At 43.7% G+C, this 24,509-nt stretch overlaps 1 protein-coding gene across 10 annotated transcripts in view; it reads right to left on the bottom strand.

Moving 5' to 3' along the window:
* Positions 1–592: 592 nt before the first annotated feature.
* Positions 593–24,509, bottom strand: part of ppargc1a (peroxisome proliferator-activated receptor gamma, coactivator 1 alpha) — a 43,156-nt gene continuing 19,239 nt past the window's right edge. For 4 of the 10 annotated variants that reach the window (XM_088990373.1, XM_088990370.1, XM_088990371.1 and 1 more), the window contains 10 exons: positions 23,423–23,548; positions 20,814–21,999; positions 19,883–19,928; positions 19,598–19,671; positions 16,209–17,340; positions 15,037–15,129; positions 12,974–13,094; positions 9,859–9,980; positions 8,308–8,459; positions 593–1,892 (listed from right to left, as the gene is read on the bottom strand). In XM_088990373.1, coding sequence (XP_088846499.1) covers positions 1,789–1,892; positions 8,308–8,459; positions 9,859–9,980; positions 12,974–13,094; positions 15,037–15,129; positions 16,209–17,340; positions 19,598–19,671; positions 19,883–19,928; positions 20,814–21,999; positions 23,423–23,548 — 3,156 coding nt within the window. In that variant the 3' untranslated portion in view covers positions 593–1,788. Of the gene's footprint in view, positions 1,893–8,307; positions 8,460–9,857; positions 9,981–10,081; positions 10,346–12,973; positions 13,095–15,036; positions 15,130–16,208; positions 17,341–19,597; positions 19,672–19,882; positions 19,929–20,813; positions 22,000–23,422; positions 23,549–24,509 lie in introns of those variants that run through there. The other 6 variants (XM_088990376.1, XM_088990377.1, XM_088990374.1 and 3 more) reach the window with 5 other exon arrangements.

Genomic DNA, 24,509 nt, shown 5'->3' with positions numbered 1-24,509 from the left:
AATAATTGAATTAGTGAGAGCAAGCTCCAGTAAACAGTTAGCAAGTTAAGTGCAACCATCGAGTCATTTTTTCGTGTTGCTTGGCATTATTTTCAGAATGGAGGATTACATATCTAAATTGAAAGAATTTTCTAAACTGGACTTCCAATCGAAGCAGGAGATAATAATTAAAGGAAGACCAACACCGGACTGTATAGCTCACAAATGGTGAGGGATGAATGTAAATCTCCTGGACAGCTTTTCAGCTTTTTGGCCAAGAAGGATCTCATTGAAACTATTCCTGAAGCGACAAAGTTGCTCCAGCTAGTGCTCACTGTTCCAGCTACTACAGTATCAGTGGAGCGGTCATTCTCAGCACTGAAAAGACTGAAAACATACAGTCGGAACAGGACTGATCAAGGACGACTTTCATCACTGGCAGTGATCTCCATTGAGACAGAGGGACTTGGACTTCATTCATAAGTAAAGGTAACATGATAATAACTTTTTTTTAATTATTTTTTTTCTATGCTACAGTTTGTATACAGTAGATAAAGAATGCTGACATGACATTTTAAACAAAACACGTTAACTGTTGCCAATCAAATGGTGAATAAGCTATTCTGTAGAGTTCATGTTTGTAAATCTGACTGTGATGACGTTAGTGCCTCACCAGCCATGAACCTCACCGCACGTCACTGATAATCACTGTACACACACATAAATATATGCCGTATACAGTATACACGCACAAAATCGTGATTGCTTTAGAAATCATCCATAAAAAACGGGGTCGGTTTTCTGTGTTTTTTTTCACAATCATTAAAAACATAAAAAAAATAATTTTACATGTTGGAAGAAAAGCATGGAGAAGCCTGACTAAATAACTTTACAAAAAGAAATTTGTTCACGTGCTGCCTCAAAAATGAGCGATCACCACTTTTGTTTTTTTACAATCATCATATGTTTCCGAAACATCATGTCGGCGCACAGTTTGTTTTGCAGTATGGTAATTACTATAGACCTCCATCAACATTCGCAATTAAGAAAATGTACGCCCACCCCCTCCTCACATAAAAAAGGCTGCGTTTTACAGTGCATAGCTGTAACACATTAACAACTTTATTCCCCAACTTTACATGAACATAAAAAATATTCCATTTTCGAGTTATTTGTAAATACACAACTACAATTCTCTTTCAAAGGTAGACAATAAAAGATACAATTCCCCTAAACGCTTTTTAACGCTTGCTTTTGAAATGTAACACCAGTTCCAAAGAGATTGAAAATCAGCCAGAGCTGACACCCCCCCCCCCCCCAAAAAAAAAGCACAACAAAAACAATGTCGCTGAACAAGCTGCATTTTTTTCAGTTCCTCCAAAGAATTGTGGGTCTTGTAGTGTCTTGGGGGCGGGGCCGCTTGTGGTTGGGGGAACTCTGTTTTTTTTAAACCCCGTACCTGTTTTTTTTTTGGGGGGGGGTGGTTCTACAGCAGTCAAAGCGTTGCAGTAGGTTCTGAGGGTTCACTGGCTTTCCCAGAAGTCAAGTCCTCAGCGCTTGAGCAGCTATGTTCATGTAAACTTCGTTTCGGATAAATTCTGATAGATAAAGAGGTCTATAGACTTATTCTTCTTAAATACTCCACCACATATAGAGTGTAAAACTTCTCAGTGTCTCGTCGTCCCCAAAACGAACAAAAAAGAAAGTAAAATGAAATAAGAGACGCGAGTGAGGTATCAGGAGTCACTCGGGAGGTCTGTGGGGGGAGAGGGGGGAGGTCGACGGGCTGTGAGGGTAACCCCGAGAGGGTTACCTTCTCAGGCTGCGCTGGGCCTCCCTTAGCAAGCTGTCAAAATCCAAGGAGTCATACTTGCTTTTGGTGGAGGCGGGGTCAAAATCGTCCGAATGGGAGTCTGTGGAAGTGATAGGATATTACTTGAAAAATTCACATTTACATTTCATACAAAGCCCGGATTAATAAAAAAAACATTAATAAATGAATAAAGATAGAAAGATGAAAAAACAATACATAATTAAATAAATACATAAAACCGATTGAGTAAACAAACAAAGAAGTGAAAATAAATCAATAAATAGATACATAAATAAATTAATAGACAAAGTTTCAAAGAACATTTCACCTTTTGAAAAAAGATTTTACAATACAATACAATGCACTACAATACATCATAATTTATATGGCGCTTCCACAACAGCTGCAACTGTAACAAATTACTTCACATGATAGTCAATACAAAGCAACATAATAAACACGACAGGAACATAAAAACATGGACATTTGTGCAATCTTAACTACTTTCCCAATAGACTCTATGATGTTTGAGTACAAGACAAACACTTTTGTGTTTTCCGATTAGATTTTGGCACATCTATTAATGTGTGGTCAGCAGACCTGAAGCACCTGGAAGGTGTAGAGGTGGATGAGCTTGGAGAGGTAAGGAGGAGCCAGGCCATTTAAAGATTTGAAGCCAAATAATAAGATCTTGAAAAGAACTCTAAAATGTATAGGGAGCCAGTGAAGGAATGTCAGAGTAAGAGTTATGTGCTCCCTCTTTCGAGTACCAGTCAGAGGTGAGCAGCAGCATACTGGACCAGCTGGAGATGCTTCATGGAGGATTGATGAGAAGGTTTCTTCAGCCGTCATCTGTACAAATTTGAAGGTTTCGGACGTTTCGCCTCCTATCCAAGAGGCTTCGTCAGCGAACTAAAGTCTGACTGGTCGTATCGGCCCCATTTATATATCCCTAATGTCCAGACATGGCGGCGCCGGAAACAGCTATGATAGGTCCCTACTCTCAGGTTGGGGGGAGCAGAGGACCACTCCCTGTGGCCCCACTGATTGTTCCTACATTCCTGACTAACGACTGGCCTATTTGCCCCACTCCCACCGGTATCACCTCATCAGCATTACAAATGTTGCCTAACCTGTTTTGCCTAAGCAGGCTATTGTATGAACGATCCAAATTGAACCTCACCCCACCAGACCGGTTTAATGAAGGATTTTGTTGTTTTATAAGAATCACTTCTTTTACCCCCCTTTCAAACCATCTATGTTCTTTCGCTAAGATTTAAACCTCATTGTCGTCAAATGAGTGGTTGCTAGCTTTTAGGTGCAAATGTACTGCCGATTGAGGCCCACTAGTATTATCCCTACAATGTTGATAAAGTCTTTTTTTGAAAAATTGTTAAGTCTCCCCAATGTACTGCTCTTTACAATTTTCATTCTTACTATGTATTGAATAAACTACATTACTTTGTTTTTCATTTGATAGCCTATCTTTTGGATGCACTAATTTTTGCCTTAACGTGTTTATCGGTTTGAAATAAGTAGGAATTTTGTGTTGCCAAAGGACTCTGTATTTTTTTCAGAAATTCCTGCAATGTAAGGTACTGCTACTCCTCTCCTTTTTGTATCTTGAGAATTTTTGGTTTCATTTACTATTCTTTCTTTCTGACATTTGTTGAATGACTACTGAGGGTACCCACAGTTAGTGAGTGCTCTCCTGATATGTTTTGACTCCTTTTCTCTACCTTCAATGCTAGTTGGTATTAGTTTAGCGGCTAAACTAAGCATAGGGCATTTAGCATAGGGCTAAACTTTAGCCCTATGCTGGAGGGTTCTGATAACTTCTAGTTTGTGTAGTAAAGGTCCGAAACCTTCAAATTTGTACAGATAACGGCTGAAGAAACCTTCTCATCGATGGACCACTCCTGTACGACTGAGAGCTTACACAGACATATTCATGGAGGATTGTCTGACTCCAAAGTGAATTGCATTACAGTAATCAAGCCGAGATGTGACAAAGGCATGAATTACTGCTTCAAAGTGCTCATGAGAAAGGCAAGGTTTTATTTTAGCCAGTTGCCTAAGATGAAAGACTATGGATTTAACAACAGCACAAATTTGTCGGTCAAGTTTAAAGTCACTGTTCAGTTTAACACAAGTTTGAGACTGTTGAAAATGTTGGGATGAAAGAGGATAGAGTTTGCTGTCCAACTTTTTTTGAGGTGGGGTTGACTTGGCCTCATCTCCTATCTCCAGTTTTCTTCGTCAGGCAAAGCTGGTTTTTGAGTAAACCTCAGCAGGGGGTGGTGTTAAAGAGCCTGAAGCAATTTTTTTTGGAATTGCACAACAACGGTCCTTATCTTGAGAAAGGCTTTGATGGTGGTTGCCAGTTTTGAGATGTTTGTATTCACATTCCGTCAAACAACCTCCATAACATGTTACAGGATTATATCAGAAGTAGAAATACCATTTTGGGTGTTTTCAGCGTGGGTATGTGCTTTCCCCCCAAATTCCTTTGACGTGTCAGCGAAGGCTGACCAAAAAAAAACCCACAAAAATCCTGATTTTTAGATTGTTGCAAAAGTGGCTATTTTTGTACCGACGCCTCCACTTTCTCATATGTCCTATTTTTCCCCGATGGAGCAGATAATACGCAGGCTCTATCTTATCTCTGGCAACAGACAGCTCCAACAAATGGGGGCCCCAAAGGGACCCGCCGGCACACGCTGAGAAATGGGACTGACCATGGCAGTTAGAGGAGATACCAGGCGTGATCTACACTAATGCGATGGCCGACGGCGGCGTTTGTGTCCTGCTGCGTACCTTGAGGGATGAAAAAAATAACCCCGGCGCTTTACTTAAAAACTAATGGACGGTGTTCCGTGAAAACACGCAGTCATGCACAAACAAAGTGACGCAAATAAGCTGACGAACGACACTTATTAGTCCAACCTCCCCTGCTGACGATTGATCCATCTTAAGAGCCTCGCATGGGCCAGGCACAATAGAGCTCATTCTTGGCAGCTCCCAATACAGACGTTCGTCTACTTACGAACATTGAAGTTACGAACAACGGTACATCCGAACATTTTTGTAGGAACATATGTAGTATTCTCTCCAGTTGCACATGTGCATATCTTTATAGCGCATATATTTTATTACATTTTTCAGTATAAACCAATATAGGTTACTTATGCAAGCCTTAAACATACTTATATAAATCTTAAACATACTTATATAATCCTAAAACATATAGCACTGAAGGAAGTTACAAACGAATTCACCTTACGAATGACTGTTTGGAACGTATCTTGTTCATAAGTTGGGGAGTGTCTGTATTAGAAATGCAGCGTAGTATTTGGCAAGATCTAAAATTCCCGTTTGAAATTTCAACATGTTAAAACACGAAAGGGTCAAATTTCTTTAAATCCAATTTACCCAAATGGGGGAGTATAATTGTAAATAAGAATCCGGTCTGATCAATAACACTTTTTTTGCCCAGACCAATATCAGTATTTACTTTTAAGTAGTCATCAATATCGACAGCAAACAGTCTGACTGATGATACAAAACATTTTTAATAAACAAGATAACAGAGTAAATAAATAAATAAATAAATAAATAAATAAATAAAAGTGTTTTGTTTTTCTGACGCTCATTATGTTTCACCTGTTAATCGTTTGCAGCATAGCAAATAATATTTGCTATGCTGATAACATGATAACATGAAGTATCATGGCGGGCATCGCCAGGCTTCTCAAAATCCAAAATCATGAAATAAGGCCAGTATCGGCATGTTACGATACACAGTAGAGATGCTGCCCAACTTACGAACGAGATACGTTTCGAACAGTTGTTCGTAAGGTGAATTTGTTTGTAAATTGAATCAGTGCTATATTTTGTATGGACTGTATGTTTAAAGCTTATATAAGTACAGTGATACCTTGGCTTACAAACTTAATTGGATCCCAGACAAAGTGTGTAAGGCGAAAAGCAGTGTCTGAAACTCATGACAAAAAGTTAGTGGACACCCGGGCAGACAACTCTGAAAAGTTGCCTGCCCGGCCATAAAGTTGCCTGCCCCCTTTTTCACAATTTGAAAGACAATAAGACGACTAATCGCAAAAACAAACATTGTTGCGAAGTATAAAAGATTTTTTTTTAAATTTAGGAAATACCTACCACAAACTCTCCCTTGCTTAATTTATGGCAAATATGCCTTGCTGAAGATTTTGCTCAAGTTGCTGGTTGTCATCATGGTGCACAATGTAATTTTTGCAATTCGTTGTGTGCTCAAAGTTAGGTTGTTCTCTTTAATGTCCTCACGAGTAAATTTAATGTTGATGTCTACCGAGTTGAGGTGATCTGTGAAGGATTGAATTTTTTGTTTTTTAATTATGACAAAAGTATCGTCCACATATCTAAACCAGTTTCTAGCAACGGTAGAGGAGTCAATGCTACAAACAATGGGTCTGAGTGGGAACCCTTCTTTATGTATTTTTGGCAGGCCATAGATACATGGCATGGCATCCCCCATGTATAATCTAAAATACATCTGTTTGTCTATATGTTTTCCTTTCTCTAACCTTTGGAGACAGTCTATCATTTCCCTTTTTAGTTGCTCATAAGTGTAAGAATCACTGATTAACCTATTTATTTTGTCTTCATAATCCGATGTGTTGAGAAGCACTGTACACCTACCCTTGTCTGCTGGCAAAATAGTAATATTTTTACCTTTTTGTAGAGTAGTTAACGCCTTTCTCTCTTCTAATGTTATGTTGGACGGAGGTGGTTTGGCACTTCTAAGATAGGCTGATATTTTAATGTGCAGATCATCTGCCTCTGCATAGGAAAGTTTGTTATTTTTAATAGCCGATTCAGTAGCTGTGATCTAGTCTATTGTAGGTATTGTTTTAGGAGTTACTGAGAAATTTAAACCTTTGGTTAGTACCGCCTTTTCTGTCTCTGAAAGATCTCTGTATGACAATTTTTTTGATCCAATTCTCCTTTGAAATCTGCTCATACCTAATGTACTTGAGAGTTTTACAACGCCACTTAGAAAGAGGAGTCCACGTACCTTGTAGTGGTTTGTTTGTAGCTTTTGCTTAATTGAATAGAACAAACGTTTGATTTTCGAAAAACAAAAAAAACTATATATTTTTTTCTTGAAGAAATTGTTGGCCACCCGGGCCGAGACGTTTTGAAGGTTGTACTCCCGACGTAAAAGTTGTGCACCCCCGGCCACCGGGCAGATGCTATTTATAAACACTGCAAAAAGTGTGTATCCCAAAAATTAATTTCCCAGAGGAAACCATTAAAATGAGAATAATCCGTTCTCAGGTCCCCAAAAAACAATAATTTTCTACTTTCTAATTTTCTAAGCCTTAAAACTACACAAAATGTACATTATTTTTCACCATCTTGAGGAATGATCCCTTGAATGTGCTTTTCCTGTGATAATTTTACCTTTTCCCGAATCAATTGTTGCCTGTTTAGGTGGGTTGATAGCTTTTTGCATCAAGTGTACAGATGGCTTGTGCGGGTTATTTGTGGAGCCTGATTGATGGGATATTTTAACCTTCCAGTCAACACTCTGCTTTTGAACTATCAAAGTTGAAACAAGTCCAAATTTCACTGTTTTCTATCAATTTTCTCACCATTTATTTTTAAGACTTTTGTTTTTTTTTCACTTTTGTTTTTTTTGTTTCAAGCTCTGTCGTCTCCCTTTCGTGTGTGTGTGCGTGTGTGTGTTTTCTCACTCTCTCTCTGTCGGCTGCCCGTCTCTTTAATGTTTAACCCCCACTCACTGCTGCGTTCTCTTGACCAATCACTTGGCTTTAACTGAAGACTGGGGGTAGGGATTAAAGGACAAATCAGTCAGCCACCATTTTCTTGTTAGGAGAACGGGCTCGTTGGCGAACGACACATCACTCATTGTGGCAGCTCCATGTGTATCCCGAAAAATAGTTTGTATGCCAAGGTAAACCGAAGTACCACTGTATGTTTAAGGTTTATATATGTATGTTTAAGGCTTGTCTAAGCAACCTGTATTGGTTTGGACTGAAAAATAAACATTTAATAAAATATATGCTCTATACAGATATATATTGTCCGGACCCTTTTGTTTTTATGCCAGGGGGCATCCCGCATCGGCTCCTTCCTGGAGCCAACTATGTTCACAAAATGACCTCGGAACTCCTCCTGACCCGTTTGAGCAGTGAATGCCCAGCGGACACGTTGAAGGCGAAGCAGGAATTGTTGCCAGTGGAGAGACAAGTCTCCTTTTATCTACATCGCCTTTTTGTTTTGCCGTATTAAACCTCTCCCCCCCACCCCCACACCCCCGAGCCCTCACTCAAACCTCCCATCTCCTCTTTTTCTTGACAGTCCTTGCAGCCATGTAAACATACAAGGCTGCCTCCAGGGGCTTGGAATTGGACTAAATGTGTGTGTGTGTGAGTGTGTGCGTGTGCGTGTGTGTGTGAGTTTGCGCGAGGACAACAACAAAACTGCGCACTTACCCAAGTCTGTGTAATGTGATTTGCAGAATTGCTTTTGTCCGCCAAGGCACAGCTCGAAGCATGGCTCGTTGGACCGCCGCAAGGTGTGGCCATTGTTGAGGGCGGCCAAGGCGTCGCACATGTAGCGGTATGTGATTAAGCCAAAAATGTCCCTGCATGGTCAAGGACACACAAGGAAAGTGTTAGAGTGTCACAGTCGTACAACGCTAACAGAACGGATGTATGCGCTTTTTACATGGAAAAGAAAATCAATAAAATGCCTCTGAAAACAGCAATGGTGCAGTGGCCCATTATGACAGCAATGGCTAGTTCAGAAGTTGGATTTTATGTGCAAATTCCTGGAGGGAAAGGATGAGATAGGGATAGTGTAGAACACCACAAGGCTGGACAGGTCAGGTTAGAGGGAATGAGCATCGCCGTACTTACTGAAAAAAAAGCTCCAATTGGCGGGATTTTATTCACTTTCACTACATTGGTCCGATCAGGTTCATTAGAGGCTGCTGGTTAAAACTGCTAAATATATTGACTTATTCAACCATTTATTCATCCTCACAAGAGTCGCGAAGGGTGCTGAAGTTGATGCCAGCTATCTTTGGGCAGGAGGCAAGGAACACCCTGAACCGATTACCAGCCAATTGCAGGGAATCCATATATGAACAACCATCCGCGGTGATACTCACATTTGGGGGCAATTTTAGTCGTGCATGTCGAGAAACTGGAGCATCCGGAGAAAACCTACGCAGTCCTGGGGAGAACATGCAAACTCCACACAGGAAACTGGTACCTTTGCACATTGAGGTTTACGAGCTAACCACTGGACTATCGGTTAGCCTCCGTCTTGAATTATGTCATTCATGACTGTAACGCTGTCAGACTACCCGTTAAATGTTGGTCTGTGTCTCGGACCGGGTGAGATGTCAGACTAGGAGTCCGTCACCGACCAGATCTTGCCCAAAACTAGCGTTTTTCCGTCAACATTCCGTCTATTGCAGTCAGGGAGGTGGAACAAGCAGCTATCAAATAATGTCCGCGAAGGCAGCTTATATATATGTGATTTATTATTTGTCCTTTAAAGGCAAGAGAGAGAGATAGAAGGGAAAAAAGAGACTATGGACCAGTTCCAGGTTAGGTGGATCGTTTATCGAAACGAACTGGAGGTTAAAAATTAAGTACAGTAAAGTCTCGTTATATCGATATCGCATATATCGATAGTCCCGGTTATATCGATACTATTTCTATGCACGCACGGAGAAAATTACATGCAAACAGGGTCGGATATATCGATAGTCCCGGTTATATCGATATTTTTTCGGACTCCCTTGAATATCGATATAACGAGACTTTACTGTAAGTACAAAATGGCCGACACTGTCTTCCCATTGGTCAATGCTGAAGAATCAATCAAAGGACAACGTGGGCCGTCAATACTACGCGGCAAGACGGATAAAAGAACTCAGACACTCCAGATTTCGGCTATCGTGGTCACGCTAGATGACTAATCGTCAACTGTTTGTCCGCTAGAAATAGTATTACAGGGAGCGGAGAACTTACCCGTCATCCCTCAAGTTGACTGCACATTCTTCAATCTCGCCAAAGACTTCAAAGCGGTGCTTCAACTCGGTCCGAGTGCAGTCAGACTTCAGTCGCCCCACGTACACCACCCGTCTCTCCCCCTGCTCGTTAACAAGCAAGACAGGGGGCAAAAATGCAGGAGATGAACACGGGGTGCTCGGCTGGCTGGCTGTTTCAACCCACCCCCTATCCCCATCCCCACCCGCCGCTTTTCTGTGGTCTTCCTTTGCCGTCCCTAATGGACTCGCCACCATTGCCCACCACAGACGTCTTCTCCAACGTGTACCTTCTGTGATTGTTTCGTTTTGCTTTAGCTTATCTGATGGAGCTGTATGGGGAAAGTGCCCCTGGTCTGCCGTGGCACTACAATTCCTCTTCCTCTCTGCGCAACACATCAACCACAGGGAGACTGATTTTTATCAAATGATGCAATGTCTTCACTCCGGCATCCCGTCTTCTACTTTGTCTAAAAATAAAAACCCCAGTGGTGACTCAGCCTCTTATCAGAAAGCATCCCCCTTGATTGCGTTTTCAAATGGACAACTTTATGGCTGGTTAAGGAATCTTGGGGGGGTTGTGGTCTTTCTGGGAACTCAAAGATTCAAACAATTGCAACAGAAATCGTTTCAAACACTCAAATACATTTCATCTAACCTCTTATTGTTATTATAATGAAAGATGGAATTGGCTTGCTAATCTATGGTGTGATAGAAAAGAAAACTGAGGAACACAAACATGGAAAATGTGCAATCCAGTTAAATTGTGCTGTTTTGTTTTTTTCTGTTTCCATTTCAGCGTGTGTACAAAGTACACTTATTGTGTCATTGTTACTCATTGACCTATATGGAAAAAAAAACCTACTATATTTACCCAAACCTCAGAGGACGCAGGGGTCGAAGAGGAATAACAAAGCCACTAACTGCACCAGGCTGCAATTATATCTTTTGAGGACTTTAATTGCATCCGCTAATCATTTTTTTAACGCCGCACACGCCTCAGGGTATGGCGTAAGAGTCACATTATTTATTTATTCCTTCATTTACTTCACTGTGGCAAGCCAAGGAAGCCCGTTGAGACGGTGAGTGGCGTCTTGAGGGTACTTGTGACATATGTAAATCAGGTGTCACACTCCAACTTCACCTACGCCCCGGGAGAAGTCCAAATTAACTACAGATTTATACTTTGTAACACCCCTCGCCCCTCCCTGCACCTTCTTTCATGCTTGGGTTCTATCCGTGACGGACAAGTAAATGCTGAATTAGGACTTTAGTTGCTGACAAGTGATAAATAGGTGGAATTTTTCTTGACGGCACTCCCGGGGGGGCGCCTGTGTGGGAGAGAGGCAGCTAGACGGACAGAGGCGCTCTGGCATCTCTGCCCTCTTAAACCTCATTTGACAGTGCGAGCGGTAATTGTTTGTCTCCGCGACGAGTTTGCATTAGCACATCGTTTAATGCGTTCTTTATCGACGGGCGGTCGAGGCGTCGCTTTCGTTGGCTTCGCCCCTGTCTGAAGGAGACGGGGGACATGGTGATTTCGTGCTGATGCCGCCATATAAAAAAAATATGTATGAGATTGTCTTGTCTCTTGAAATGACTTGTAGGGTGTGTGAGTGGGGAAGGTCCTAGGGGTCCGTTGTGTTGTATTTGTCATGATCTGGTTGGCGACCAACGGGTGGCACTGTCGGCCCTGCCTGATGCCTCTCAGGTGATGGTCGTTCCCAATCAGTGAAACTCAAAAGGACTCCCGGCACGACCATTCACTGTCGGGTCATTGTATGTTGAATGTTGTTGTATGCTTTGTATGCAATTGTATGTTTGTTTCACCTTGGCAGACTTTTACTCTTAGTTTTTCTTTTGATACTTTGTATTTTTCTGTTCAAATGATTTTAACGTTTTAGATTTTGTTCTTGTTGACTTTATTATAATACAATTTCTCAAATACAACCTGCTGCTCCCGCCTGCCTGCTTTTTGGGATCCTCAACCGCCATCACCACCTTGCAAAACGTGACAGTATTTTTGTCCCTCAATTTTACGAATGTACATTTTCTCATGTGGTTATGTCTTAAATGCTGTATTTTGTGTTTGTTTAAAATCCCTTCTAAGGAGGGCCATGGGAAATTAAAATGAGCTAAAATTTCAGTAGAGATGTTTTATTTTGTTTTTTTTATTTTTGTTCTACATACTTGGCCAACAAAGTCTGTGTAAACTCTCAGTCGTACAGAAGTGGTCCATCGATGAAAAGTTTTCTTCAGCCGTCATCTGTACTTCTTTGAAGGTGTCGGACGTTTCATCTCTTATCCAAGAACTAAAGTCTTACTGGTAGTTTCGGACCTACATTGAATCCCTACTGTCCAGATGTGGCGGTGCCGGACTCTGCTATGATAGGTCCCTGCTCTCAAGTTGGGGGGGAGCAGAGGACTACTCCCTGCGGCTCCACTGATTGCTTCTATTGTCCTGACTAACGACTGGCCTGATTGCCCTATTTGCTCTGGTATAACCTCATCAGCATTACTAATCCTATGTTGCCTAAGCAGGCTGTTGTACGACCGATCCAAATTGAACCTCACACCACCATACCCCTCCAACCTGACAGCAGGGACCTATCATAGCAGAGTCCGGCACCGTCACGTCTGGACAATAGGGATATATATAGGGCCGAAACTACCAGTAAGACTTTAGTTCGCTGAAGAAGCATCTTGGATAAGTAGCGAAACGTCCAACACCTTCAAAGAAGTACAGATGACGGCTGAAGAAACCTTTTCATTGTTGGCCAATAAAGAAGATTCTGATTCTGATCTACGCCGTGGCGTGTCTCCCTATAAATACAACCCCCCACCCCGACCTTAAATGATTCTGTTTCAAGAATGACAAGGCTAAAATGCGGATTTCCTTTCTTATAATTAGCTCGTGCGCTAGCTCCAACATCCTTGGAAGAAATAATTTTGTGTTTTGTCCTTCATTAATTGAAAACTTCCCCAGGGATGCGCAAAAATACACAACCAGGTGACATATGTCCCCAGGCTTCCGCCCTTGTGTATGTCCGGAAGAAAGATTATCATTTCGCTGACTAACAGGATGCAAATGAACTCACCATAGCCTTTTGTCGTTGCCTTTCCCTCTGCTGGGTCCTTTCGAGCGCCAGTTTCTCGTAATCCCAAGGGTACTCTTCCCTTTTCAGCCTCTCATGCTGATACTCCTCGTAACTGTCGTACCTGAGGAGAAAGATGTGGTTTCTGATTCTCAAAGGGAATCCAGACGAGGGGATTCGGTTTCTCTCTTCTAATATCTCCGACAATCATATTTCCGAAAAAAATGTTACAGTTAAGTCTTTCTGAAGTCAAGGGGACCACGGTAGCTGAATCTGTCAGCAAAACTTCACATGCCATTACTTTCTGCTTAGGAAGTGCGACATTACCCGCCCTCTGTGCTGATGAGCGACTCTCAGCCTTGTCGGGGGCGATTAGGCGCATGGGTGCCAAAATCAGCTGCGATTGCAAGGTCGATGTCCCTCTACTTGCTCCCAAATTGCCACGTTTGCACAGGCACGAGGTTCATTCGAGTCGGGTTGGGCATCGCTTGAATTTGTACCGTTCCAGTTCTGATTAATTGATTTGATTCTGGGTAGTAATTCACAAAAGTAATTTAAAAAAACGAAGCCTCCTAAGGGGTTTTTTGAACATGTTTTTTTTAACGTTTGTTGACTTTACACTGAGCTCCCAATGGGATATTTTCAGCATTAATTGTCCAAAACCTATTTTACTTATTGATACACAAACCTACTTTTGTTTTTCTTTCCAGAGCAAAAAAAGTAGAAATGACAAAAAAGGAAGCCAAATATTAGCTTAGCATTTGCATGACTATGTTATTTCACAGTTTTAGTTTCAGTTTGATTTGTGAATGTTAGCATGAGACTTGCTTACCCGAACCTGATTTTTAGTGCGGGTGTATACCGATTCGCGTGATCTCCCAAACTGCAGCGACACAATTGTCACCAGAAATGCTCAACTTGCGTTCGGTCGCACCATCCTTGAAAGCACACTATCTTTCCACTCCCATATAAATAACCCGATCTGCGTACTCCCACCCACGCAATATCAATCGTCTTTGCCCGTCTCTCACTCCTCACACCACTGCTACCCTCGTTCATAGTCTTGTCACCTCCCGGATTGACTATTGCAATTCACTTCTCTTTGGTGATCCACAGAAACTTGTCCACAAACTTCAACTCGTCCAGAATTCAGCCTGGATCATCACCAGAACCTCATCCTTTCACCACACTCCAAGAACTCCACTGGCTCCCGGTCAAATATAGAATCAACTTTAAAATTCTTCTTTATATATTTAAAGCTATCCATAACCTTGCCCCCGCCATACCTATCTGACCTTCAAATTTCTATTCCCTCTTGTTCCCTCAGATCCTCTTCCTCCCTCCACCTCTGTGTGCCCCCCCCCCCTGCCCGTCTCAGCACGATGGGTGACAGAGCCTTTAGCTGCTCTGCCCCCAAACTCTGGAACTCACTTCCTCCCAACATTCGCAACATCGATTCTCTTCCCACCTTCAAGTCCCATCTCAAAACCCACCTATTTAAAATTGCATTTTCTGTGTAGCTCTCTCTCTTGTTTCTATGTATTTTATTTATTGTATTATATTTGTGATTGTATTTTATTTATTATAGTACCTATGCTTATCTGTGACTGTAAAGTGTCCTTGAGAGCTTTGAAAGGTGCTTAAAATGTAATGTATGATGATGATGATTATGATTATTATTATTATTACTATTATTATTATTATTATTATTATTAGTAGTAGTAGTAGTAGTAGTAATAGTAGCAGTATTACGGATTCCCTTCCCCCCGCACAAATATTTTCTATTGATTGCTTCTTCATTTACGCCTTGCACGAGAAACTGTGCATCGGAATTTAATACTGACATTTGAAAATCTGAATGAATCCGTGAGAACCGGAGGGTTATCCATACCCAACCCTAATCTGGAGCATCAACTGAAATAATCAGGTGAGTATTCTGAAAGGGGATCTTGTCCAACAATTGTGACTGGATGTGATTGTGTCCAACCATTTGGCGGTTGTTTTTACTTAATATGGATTATTTTTGTGCACTTTGTTATTGGCGGTTGACAAAATAACCGTCTCACCTTGGCCTCCGACTGAGAGGAGATCGTGACTGCGGGTGAGGTCTCTTATGACTCCTGGAGCGGGAAGTGCACGATTCATTGTTGTTGCGACACCTGCATAGGCGGAGAAAAAAGGAGTGAATGAAATGATGAGCATTTTTAAACAAACTCCCAAAAAATCTAAACCTTCATATCACTGCCGAGGAACGACAACGTGAATTATGCTCGACGAGAATCTGGTAAGGATGGAGAATCTCTAACTGAAGAGATATGAAGAAAACACCTCAAGCGTAGCTATTCTCTCCTGTTCTGCCGTGGCCTAGTATTTTCGGAAAGCTTGACAGACTGTGATTAAATTGCCTTGAGACTATTATTGGATAAACGCGCCAGCATGTTAGCTCCGAGCAAAAAACAAAACGATGCAACAGAACTGAAGTGACTCCCGTCGACTCCGCCGAGTAAATTGACCTTTTGGTAATCAGGTAAAAAAACTGCACGGGAGTCAAGAACTCAAAGGCACCTACGGCTGACTAACTTCATTTACTCACAAGAGATTCGCTTCGCCTCACCACGGAACGCCGCGGAAAGCCTCCACGTACTGATCAAAGAGAACCATGGGAAATGAAGTTCTCACACGCGCTCTGATGACGGGGGATATCCTTTGACGAGGATTTGAGATGACAATCCTAGAGCCAGCATTTTTTTTGTTCCTTTCATCTCTGCGCGAAGCAAAAGAGGTTCGAGCGTGCCGTAAAAACAACAGCTGCCGCTTAAAACAATTAAAGCTTGCATCAAACGGAAAGAAACAGCATCACAGCAAACGGGAGAGGGACAGGGTGTTAATATTCAAAAGGCGCTCAAAACTCTCTCGGGAGATGGAAACTGTTCAGACAATGCCCTTCTCCTGGGATTTTCCCTTTTTTGTTGATTAGTCATTATTTTTTTGGGTGTGGTGGGGATGATTCAACAATGCAAACAGCAATTGATCTGATTGTACACTCAACCTGGTTTTATATGCAGATAGACAGAAGCTGGGAACAGCAAGAGCTCTCGAAGACTCCAAGGATGATCCAGTCTGACACCGACTGATCGGGCTACTAAGTTCACCCCCCGCTACTTTCCAAACGCCGTTTAATTGCGTGGGTGGGGATCAGCCAAGGTTCAGGTCGAGGAAGTTCATTAGGTTGACTTACCAGGAGGAGGGATGTCTATCAGGCGAGCTGGACAGGGAGCTCCTCCGGTAACCTGGCGAAGAGCTGCGTGAGCCGGAGTGAGAACGGGAACGCGACCTCCCGCCAGACCAGCAGAAAGGCCCGTTGGGCGACAGAAGGAGGGATGACGGCGGTGAGACGGAGCCTCGTGATGGAGAGCAGCTCAACGGTGGGGAAGAGGAGGGAGAACACGGGGGGCAGTCAAAGAGTAGGTCCAGAGGGGTTCCCTCCCACGGGTAAAGGAAGCGACTCTCGCGTCCTTCGCTCAACTCCAGCTCGTCGTGGAGGGACAGGAGCCCTGAATGTAGGTTGCCAGAGCGCGGTAACCGCTGGGAGTCGATCTCTTCTTCCTCAAGGGACGAAGGAGGGTTGACCTTGTTTGCTTTGCCCCCTGCCTTTGTCTCGTCTTCACCATGACTGTACAGGGCTTGTGAGGGGTTGCCAAAGTGCTTGTTGAGTTCAGCTCGGATTTCCTGGTCGCACAAGAGCTTGTGGCTGAGGGCGGATGAGTTGTCCCGTTGTCCAGGGACCTGGGAGTTCTTGGTAAGGGACTCCTTCCCAAATTCCTGAATGCGAGCTTCGTCTCCAGTCGCGGAGGCAAAACTTTGCCGGTTCGCTAGAGGATAAGATCTTGATGAAGGTGAAGAGGGTGGGGGCGTGGTTGAATCCTTACATCCGACATGCTGGTTCCCCGTTGCACCTGAAGCAGCATCGACACCTGGTGCGATTGGCCTTTCCCCAGCTGAAGTCATGGTATCGGCTGCCATGTTGCTATTCTTCTTTGCTCTCGCTGACGCCTGACAATAGTCATGGTCATTGACACCTCGGGAAGGAACCCGCTTCGGGTTGTTCGCACCACAATGCTCCATGAGTTCACTCCCTGTTGTTTGTGGAGTGACTGGGTATGGGAGGACGGTGGACGCTTTGCTCAGATGGGCATACAGCTCAGTCTGTTCAGGACCCTTCCTGTTGGGGCCAGGACCCAACTCGACCAGCCTTGCTCTCTTACACGTCAAGGTTGAGGAGGAACATGAAGACAACTTGGTTTTGAGCGATACTTTAAAAGGGTTCTCTTGACTGGCTTTGTGTGGGGGCGTGGTCGGTGGTGTCAGACCTACAAAAAAAGGGTGGTTGGGGAATGGTCAAAGAAATAAAAACAGGTCTCAAATACACCGCATTCCCTTTTAGAGAACCTGAAGTGACTTTATGGATGAGGACAAAGATATGTGTTTGATTAAAATATGCACGTTCACTATGATTAATCCTGATCTCTATTTTATTACAGCCCTGACAAATTAATGTAATGCTTGATGTAACTTAATATGGTGGTGCTATAATACGGCTCAAATGCAACTCCCCAACCCACCGCCCCTTTCTCAGTGACCTTGAAATGATCTCTTTTGGAAGGGGCCAAAGAGAGGGGAAACAACACTCCTGAGGACGCACCTTATGACTAGGTAAATGGTCACCAGAAGAAATTCCAGTAGCAAGAGCATGTTTGGAACAGAAACCCGATTCTCAGGTGTTCTAATTTTACATTGCGAATGTACAACGGAAGTACAAGTGGGCAAATTGACTGTCTGTCCTTTCCGATGGGATGCCCCTACAGCTCCCATCTACTCCTCCACCCCTTTGGTTCGATTTACAACCAGACAGATGGCAGTTATATGTGAAGTCCTGAGATGAGCCCACTTTATAGCACCGTTAATGCACTCACACAAGCCGCCGTCACCATTACACTCATTCCCAGTTTCCTCCTATCCTCTCGCCATCTCCGGCCCTCCCGTCGGCCATCTTCCTCGACATATTTCCCTCGCATATCAGAGCAAGTCATTCCCGACACCCCGACGCTCGCTACTCTTCTTTACCTTTCTTGTAATGCACACCATTACTTGCTTGCTGCTGAATTGCACCAAATGACAGCTATGAGCATTGAATCTGCCATGAGAGGAGACTGCAGAGAGGCATCTCGCAAAAAGGAGCTGGCTACGCAAATATAGGACATTGCTACATTTGGAATGCCTGATTACATCGGATTATTGTGGCATGCAAACTTCAGACACCCTGGTCCCCCCTCCACCATTTGAAAAACATATATAGATGAATTATGCACAAACACAAAAAAGACACAATGAAGTACCATCTGTGTAAAACAATGCGCACGTAGGGTCATAAACTAGGAGCTATTAGCAATGGGTGGGATAAATCTAAATTAGACAAATTTGAGTTTCTCAGTCAAACACTAATTGTGTCATCCGTCACTGGAGGGACAACAAAGCACATTTCTTATTGTCATTCATCACAAAAAATAAACAAATAAAGGAAATAAAAAAAGGAATTATAAAGGGAAAAAAGGAAATGAATAAAAAACAAGCAAACAAACAAATACATAAAAAGACAAATAAATAAATACAATATAAATAAGTAAAGTAAATAAATAAATACATAGATAATTAAACACATAAGTAAATAAATAAACAAACAAAAAACACAAAAACACAAATACATAAATAAATAAATAAATAAATAAACACGCTGTGTCACAGTGTCGGAAGTCAGGAAAGCAAATAACCGACAATACAAAAACTGGCATCAGACAGTCTGGCTAATCAGCACATAGTATTCATGGAAAGTTCCTTTAGGGATGACTTGTTTCGAAGTCGGAATGCCAGATCCCCCCCTGGTTTATCAATTACGCCGCCGCAATTTCACTGTAGTGGAATGTTACTCTGAGTCCGCAAAGGACCAAGTAGCTTTCACCTTGACTTACTGAGATCTATATCCCTCTCTCTCATTCAGCACTAGCTAATCCCCAGGTCGAAACGAGCGAGAGGCTCAGTAACCTATAGATTTACCGAGCTAATAACTTCTCAACGAATCACGAATCTTAAAAATTTGCGCCGCAGAGGGATGTCAGTTCAGGGTCTGCGCGGAGCCAGTGGTACAAAACAGGCTACGGGTCAATTTATGCAAGCAGTAAAACTATAATAAATATTAACCACGTCAAAGAATGGAAGGTTTAGAGTTCATTTTCAGCATCCCCGTTCTTGACGAACGGACGGTACAAGGTGCACAGACGCGGTGAGCCATTTCCGCAGCAGGTAAATAAATACCTAAAAGGGGGCCGGTGCGACTTAACCGTCTGTATGAGGCAAAAGGACACCGAAGCTGACCTTGCAAAAATAAAAAATAAAAATAAGCGTTCAGCAATGACATGCAAACAGGGAGAAAAATAAAAACCTTTAGAGCGAATAAGAATAAGAATAAGAATAAGGCTATATGTTTAGCTAGCTAAGCCAGCAGTCGAATAGCATCAACATCATTTCAAGGAAGCGGGAGAGGAAAATGGGGAGAGGAAAATGTCCGCTTACCTGGGGTTCCAGCAATCTCCACACTCAATGTGCATTCAATGGTTTTGCTTTCAAACGGTGATCCGTTGTGGTCACTGGAAGACAAAAACAAAATAAGCAAGACATTTTACTCCACGGGTGATGAGGAGGCTTTCAAAATGATCTAAGATGTGGAAATGAGTCACAAAAATGCCTCCGATTCAATTCAGTCAAGTGATTTTGTCTGTCTCTTTCTGACCTTTTTTTGTTTCGTCTTATTTATTTATTTTTGGGCCGAGAACAACGTGGAAAACTTCTCACACTTACTTTGGAGACTCTGGGGTCAAAGGTAGTGGCATGGTGGTTGGTTTGGCTGCAGAACACAAAGGAGCACGGGTAATTATTGATCTAGTTAGAACACCCTTGGCAGAAGAGAACAGGTCCACATTCTGCAACAATTAATTTGCTCATCAAATGCACTACAAAAAACAAAACAAAGAAACAAAAAACACCCATCCCTGGTTAGAAGACTGAACTACAATTTTTTTGTGGTTTGTTGTCATTGTTTTGAAGACCCCATTTTATCAATTGATTCTCTCAGGCTAGCCTGTTGACTGTGAGAGGCAGGATGAGGTGATGGCAACATGGGTCACGGGTGTGTCTCCATACGGACACGTTGGAATGGAAAGACATACAGAGACGATGCCACGGACAAGACACAATGGTGGTGGGTGAGCCCCTTCATGGACAAGTCATCATCGCATGCACCAACAGCAGAGGAGGGGGCAGGGGGGGTGGAAATAAAGAAAGGAAGAAAGGAGAGTCAAGGAAGCTTGTGCAGTTGCCCGAGGCTTTGGCCGACTTGCGCTCCGGCAAAAGGGAACGTTATGTGGCTTTTAGTGGCTAAAGAGCAGCCACTGGGTTGGGAGGCTAAAATATTCAGCACACTCAGCTCAACCGGCCAACTGTCTTCATAAATGCACATTAGAAAATAAACAAAACAACAACACTCACCCCCTTTTCCCCACCACCTTCTGTGTTTTATTTTCACTCAATCGAAATCGGAAACAAAACAAATGGTGTCAGTCGTGTTGATGCGCTCGGGAATGAGTGTTAGCTTCGAATTAGAAATAGCGGTTAGTCGTGACGCCAAACCGGGAACGGTTAGAGCAGGAGAAGGAGAAGAGGGAGAAGAGATAAGGCCAGTGGTGGTGAAGGGGGGAGGGTCGGGTTTGAGGGGGGATGCAGTCATGATTACCTAACAACAGGTGGTCGTCTGGGTGCTCGCTGAGTGCCTGCCTGTGTGTCCGACCATGCCCGTGTATCAAGCAGGCAGGGGTGGGCTCTGCAATGCTAGTATCTGGGAAGAGGGGGCTCGGCGGGCCTTGCGAGAGCACCGCGGCGGGGCTGCTGCCCGTGACATGGTCATCATCATAGACACCATCAGCAGCATCATCATCATCATGATTATTGTTTTTATGATCATGGTCCACATCCTCCCCATAGCCTCCCCGGCTTGGCCGCCCCAGGTCTAGTCCAAAGACCCAGTCTATCTTATGGGGGGTTGCGGTTCCGCGGGGGGTTCTAACACCTGCGCGCTCGTCCTCCTCCTTGGGTTTGACCCGCTCGGAGGTCTTCCCTCTCGCTAATTTGCCGGTTACGGGGTTGAGAAGGTGCCCCCGGTAGCGAGCGGGTCTCGGTCTGGCGGTGAGCAGACGGCTAAGTAAGGGGTGACCCGGCTTGGCTTCCCTTTTCCTAACAGTCACCGTGACATGCGTACGTTGAGCGCGGTTGGGGCCGCGACTCTTTTTTCGAGGGGCGCCGACAGCCTCTCGGCAATGCTCACAGCTGTGACTCACCTCTCGGGGGGGGAGGGAATAAGAATGCATATACCTAATGAACCTAGCGGCGGCCAGGTGGCCCTCATCACCTGGCGGCCGTCCTTCTTCGCTGGCTTTAGGGCAAACGCGGCCGCAGCTGTAGGTTCTGTGGCCGACAGAGACAGAAGCCCCCTCCGACTCCTCAACCCCGTCATCCTGAGGGCAACGCTGCCACTTCCCAGCCCCACTACATTCGCCTGCAGCCCGGCTCTCACCTCGCTGGTGATGCTGCTGCTGCGGCAGCGGCGGCGGTTGCGGCGGCGCGCCCGACTTCTTTTTGGAGGCGGCCGTGGATGAAGAACAAGTGGAGGACAGGGAGGAGAAGGAGGAAGTGGATGATGAGGACGGCGAGGAGGAAGAGGAGGAAGAAGAAGCGCCGAGACCCAGGTTGCTTTTGTCCCTTGCGGGGGCGGCGCTCCAGCTGCCCTTGTCGTTGGTTTTGGTGTGGAGCAGGATGTCATCGGTAGCTGTTAAGTACTTCAGCAACTCTGTGCAAGGTCGCCTCAGAGGGCGGTTTAATTGGCCGGAGACCCCTCTCGCTTTGCCGTTCCAGGGGTTCTCCGTCTGGGAGGAGGTGGGGGAGGGGAGGGAGAAGCGTAGTTCCAAAATGTTAGCGAAGTTCATTCTGGAATTGTGAGTGACAAAATTCATGTGATTAATTGAGGTCAAACTGTTTGCAAAGGGGCCAGATTTGGTGTGTTAAAAAAGTAGGGTGGGACCAACTTTGGCATATGTTCTTTACAAACAAAAGCACAACCCAAAAAAATTCAGGAATGGCACTTCACGTCATGCTTTTCAATTCCCGAATAAGTTCGGGAATGGAAGTGAATGAGTTAAATTATTTGTAACAGTTGAATAGAAGTAATTGTTTTTTTGTCACCATTTTAGAACATTTTTAAAGAATTTTGAAAATCGCCATTTTAGAAAATTGGTTGGCTCATTCGGTCAATGACTCATACTAATTTGCTGTTTCTAATGAGCCTCTAAATGGCAGCACTTAGCATACGAAGGTAACAGTGCTACTTCTGCCCAATGTATTCATTCTTCATACGGGCAAGATGTTATTGATTTTATGATGGAGGCTGCAAGCTGGATGAAAATTGACCACGGGCCATATTTGGCCCATGGTCAATTTTTAAATGTGGCCCCAGGACTGGACTTTGGACATGTCTGCCATAGGATGACCACCATAGAAAGGACTGGCCAATGTGTTTCATTTCCTTTCTCCTAATGACAGGAAGAAAGTTCACCCTCCTCCGTGCTCAGTTATGAAAGCGACGTATTCAACTGTCGTTTGAAGCAATTACTCCAAAAACACTTTGTGTAAGTTGGCGCGATGCAAAGTACGCATTCGAATCATATTTATCTGTAAACAGAGAGCTCAAAAGAACAACTCTGGGACCTGGGAAGCAGCGGCTGCCTCAGAGACGAGACACCGATGCCGGGTGTGAAGTGATCATCTTAATTGCGAAGCCCTCCGAGCGCTCCGTTAGCATGTCGCGTCCTTTGAGACCCTTCGTTGGCTTCACTTCGCGAACGCGTGAATCGAAGGCAGCACGCGTGTGAAAAAGGAATCAGACACCGTGCAAAGATAGCGCAGCGCCAATGTACGTCTGATCTTTTCATTTCAAGAACAAAATGAAGTGGCGCGATATGTGTTTGGACACAAAACGACAACCCGTAGCAAAGCAAGTCCATTTTGAGCTCATGCGACGTTGAACGTGACCAAAATTCTGGAATCCCATCAATGTTATTTTTTCTTCTGACATATAAGCGGCGAAGCTAATGAGTACCGCGCGTGCAAACCCCAACAGCGATCAACCTGTTTTCATTCCCAGAAGCCCCCTTTGCTCTGCTATCCCAAGGGCTTGGGATAGCAGAGCAGTCGTCTAACATCTTCTAAAGTCGGCGACCAAAATAAGAAATTTGTGAGCGCGAGAGCAGAGCGAGGAAGATTAACTACGTAAAAATGAGTGTGCGTGCGTACCTTGATGACAGCAGGTGGTGGTCGGATGCGGTGGTTGCCGCTGGTTGCATGGTTCTGTGCCTTGCCACCTGTGTATTGATTATAGCTGAACTGGGAGTTTGCAGGCGCCAGAAGGAGCTTCTTCAGCTGGACCCAAGTGGCGCAGAAGATGGAGGGTGGCGACACGACAAAGAATGAGGCAAGTTAGAGAGGGTGAATTTAGCTCCCGTTTTGCAAATGACCGACAAATGGACGGTAATTGTTATCCATCTGAGGAGATGCAGGGGGGCTGGTAAAGTGGTCGAAATAAGTACGTGACAGGTTTGCGTTCTCCGAAGGGGCTGAACAGACACACTGGGAAGCTCATTAGGAAAGTTTAATGAAGTATAAGTTAACATTTAAGATCTAAAAGCCATGAGAATTGTTCCCACGCTGGTGTGTAAAAATAACTGTACAATACTAAAAGGCCTTGCTTCCAAAAGGGATGACTTTGGCACAAGGAGCGTGGCAGTGGTGAGGGTCGGGGGAACCGGGGGGGGGGGGGGGGGATTAGCCGAGACCTATCGGGAATAGAGGAGATGAATTTCGCTTCTTTCATTCGTTGCCCACTCCATTTACGGCCATATTTGGCCCCCACCAGGCTGCTCCTATTTGAATAGGATTAGCACTTAAGAGCCAGAATGATTTGACTTCCCTGATTTGTTCATTTAATTTGATCAAAACAAACAGTAGTACTCGAGTACACATAGTCATGTGAAGGCACAAAAAAAGGTACAAAAAACCCTGTATTTTCCACCCCATAAGGCACAACTAAAAGCCTTCATTTTTTTGTAAAGATTATCTTGCACTTTATAGTCCAGTGCATTTTACATATGGAAACTGTTTTAAAATATGTCATTCGTTGAAGGTGCGCCTTATATATGGAAAAAGAAAATTAAATATGTCATTCGTTGATGATGCGCTTTTTAATCCGGCGCGCTTTATATGTTTATATGTCATTCATTGAAGGTGCGTTTTATAATCCAGTGCACCTTATATAAGGAAAACATTTAAAATATGCCATTCGGTGAAGGTGTGCCTGATAATCAGGTCCTTTTTATATTTGGAA

Source organism: Hippocampus bargibanti, linkage group LG02 (genome assembly GCF_051943395.1).
Source record: "Hippocampus bargibanti isolate YZ-2025 linkage group LG02, ASM5194339v1, whole genome shotgun sequence".
Lineage (NCBI taxonomy): Eukaryota > Metazoa > Chordata > Actinopteri > Syngnathiformes > Syngnathidae > Hippocampus > Hippocampus bargibanti.
This window is presented reverse-complemented; position numbering and strand designations above follow the sequence as displayed.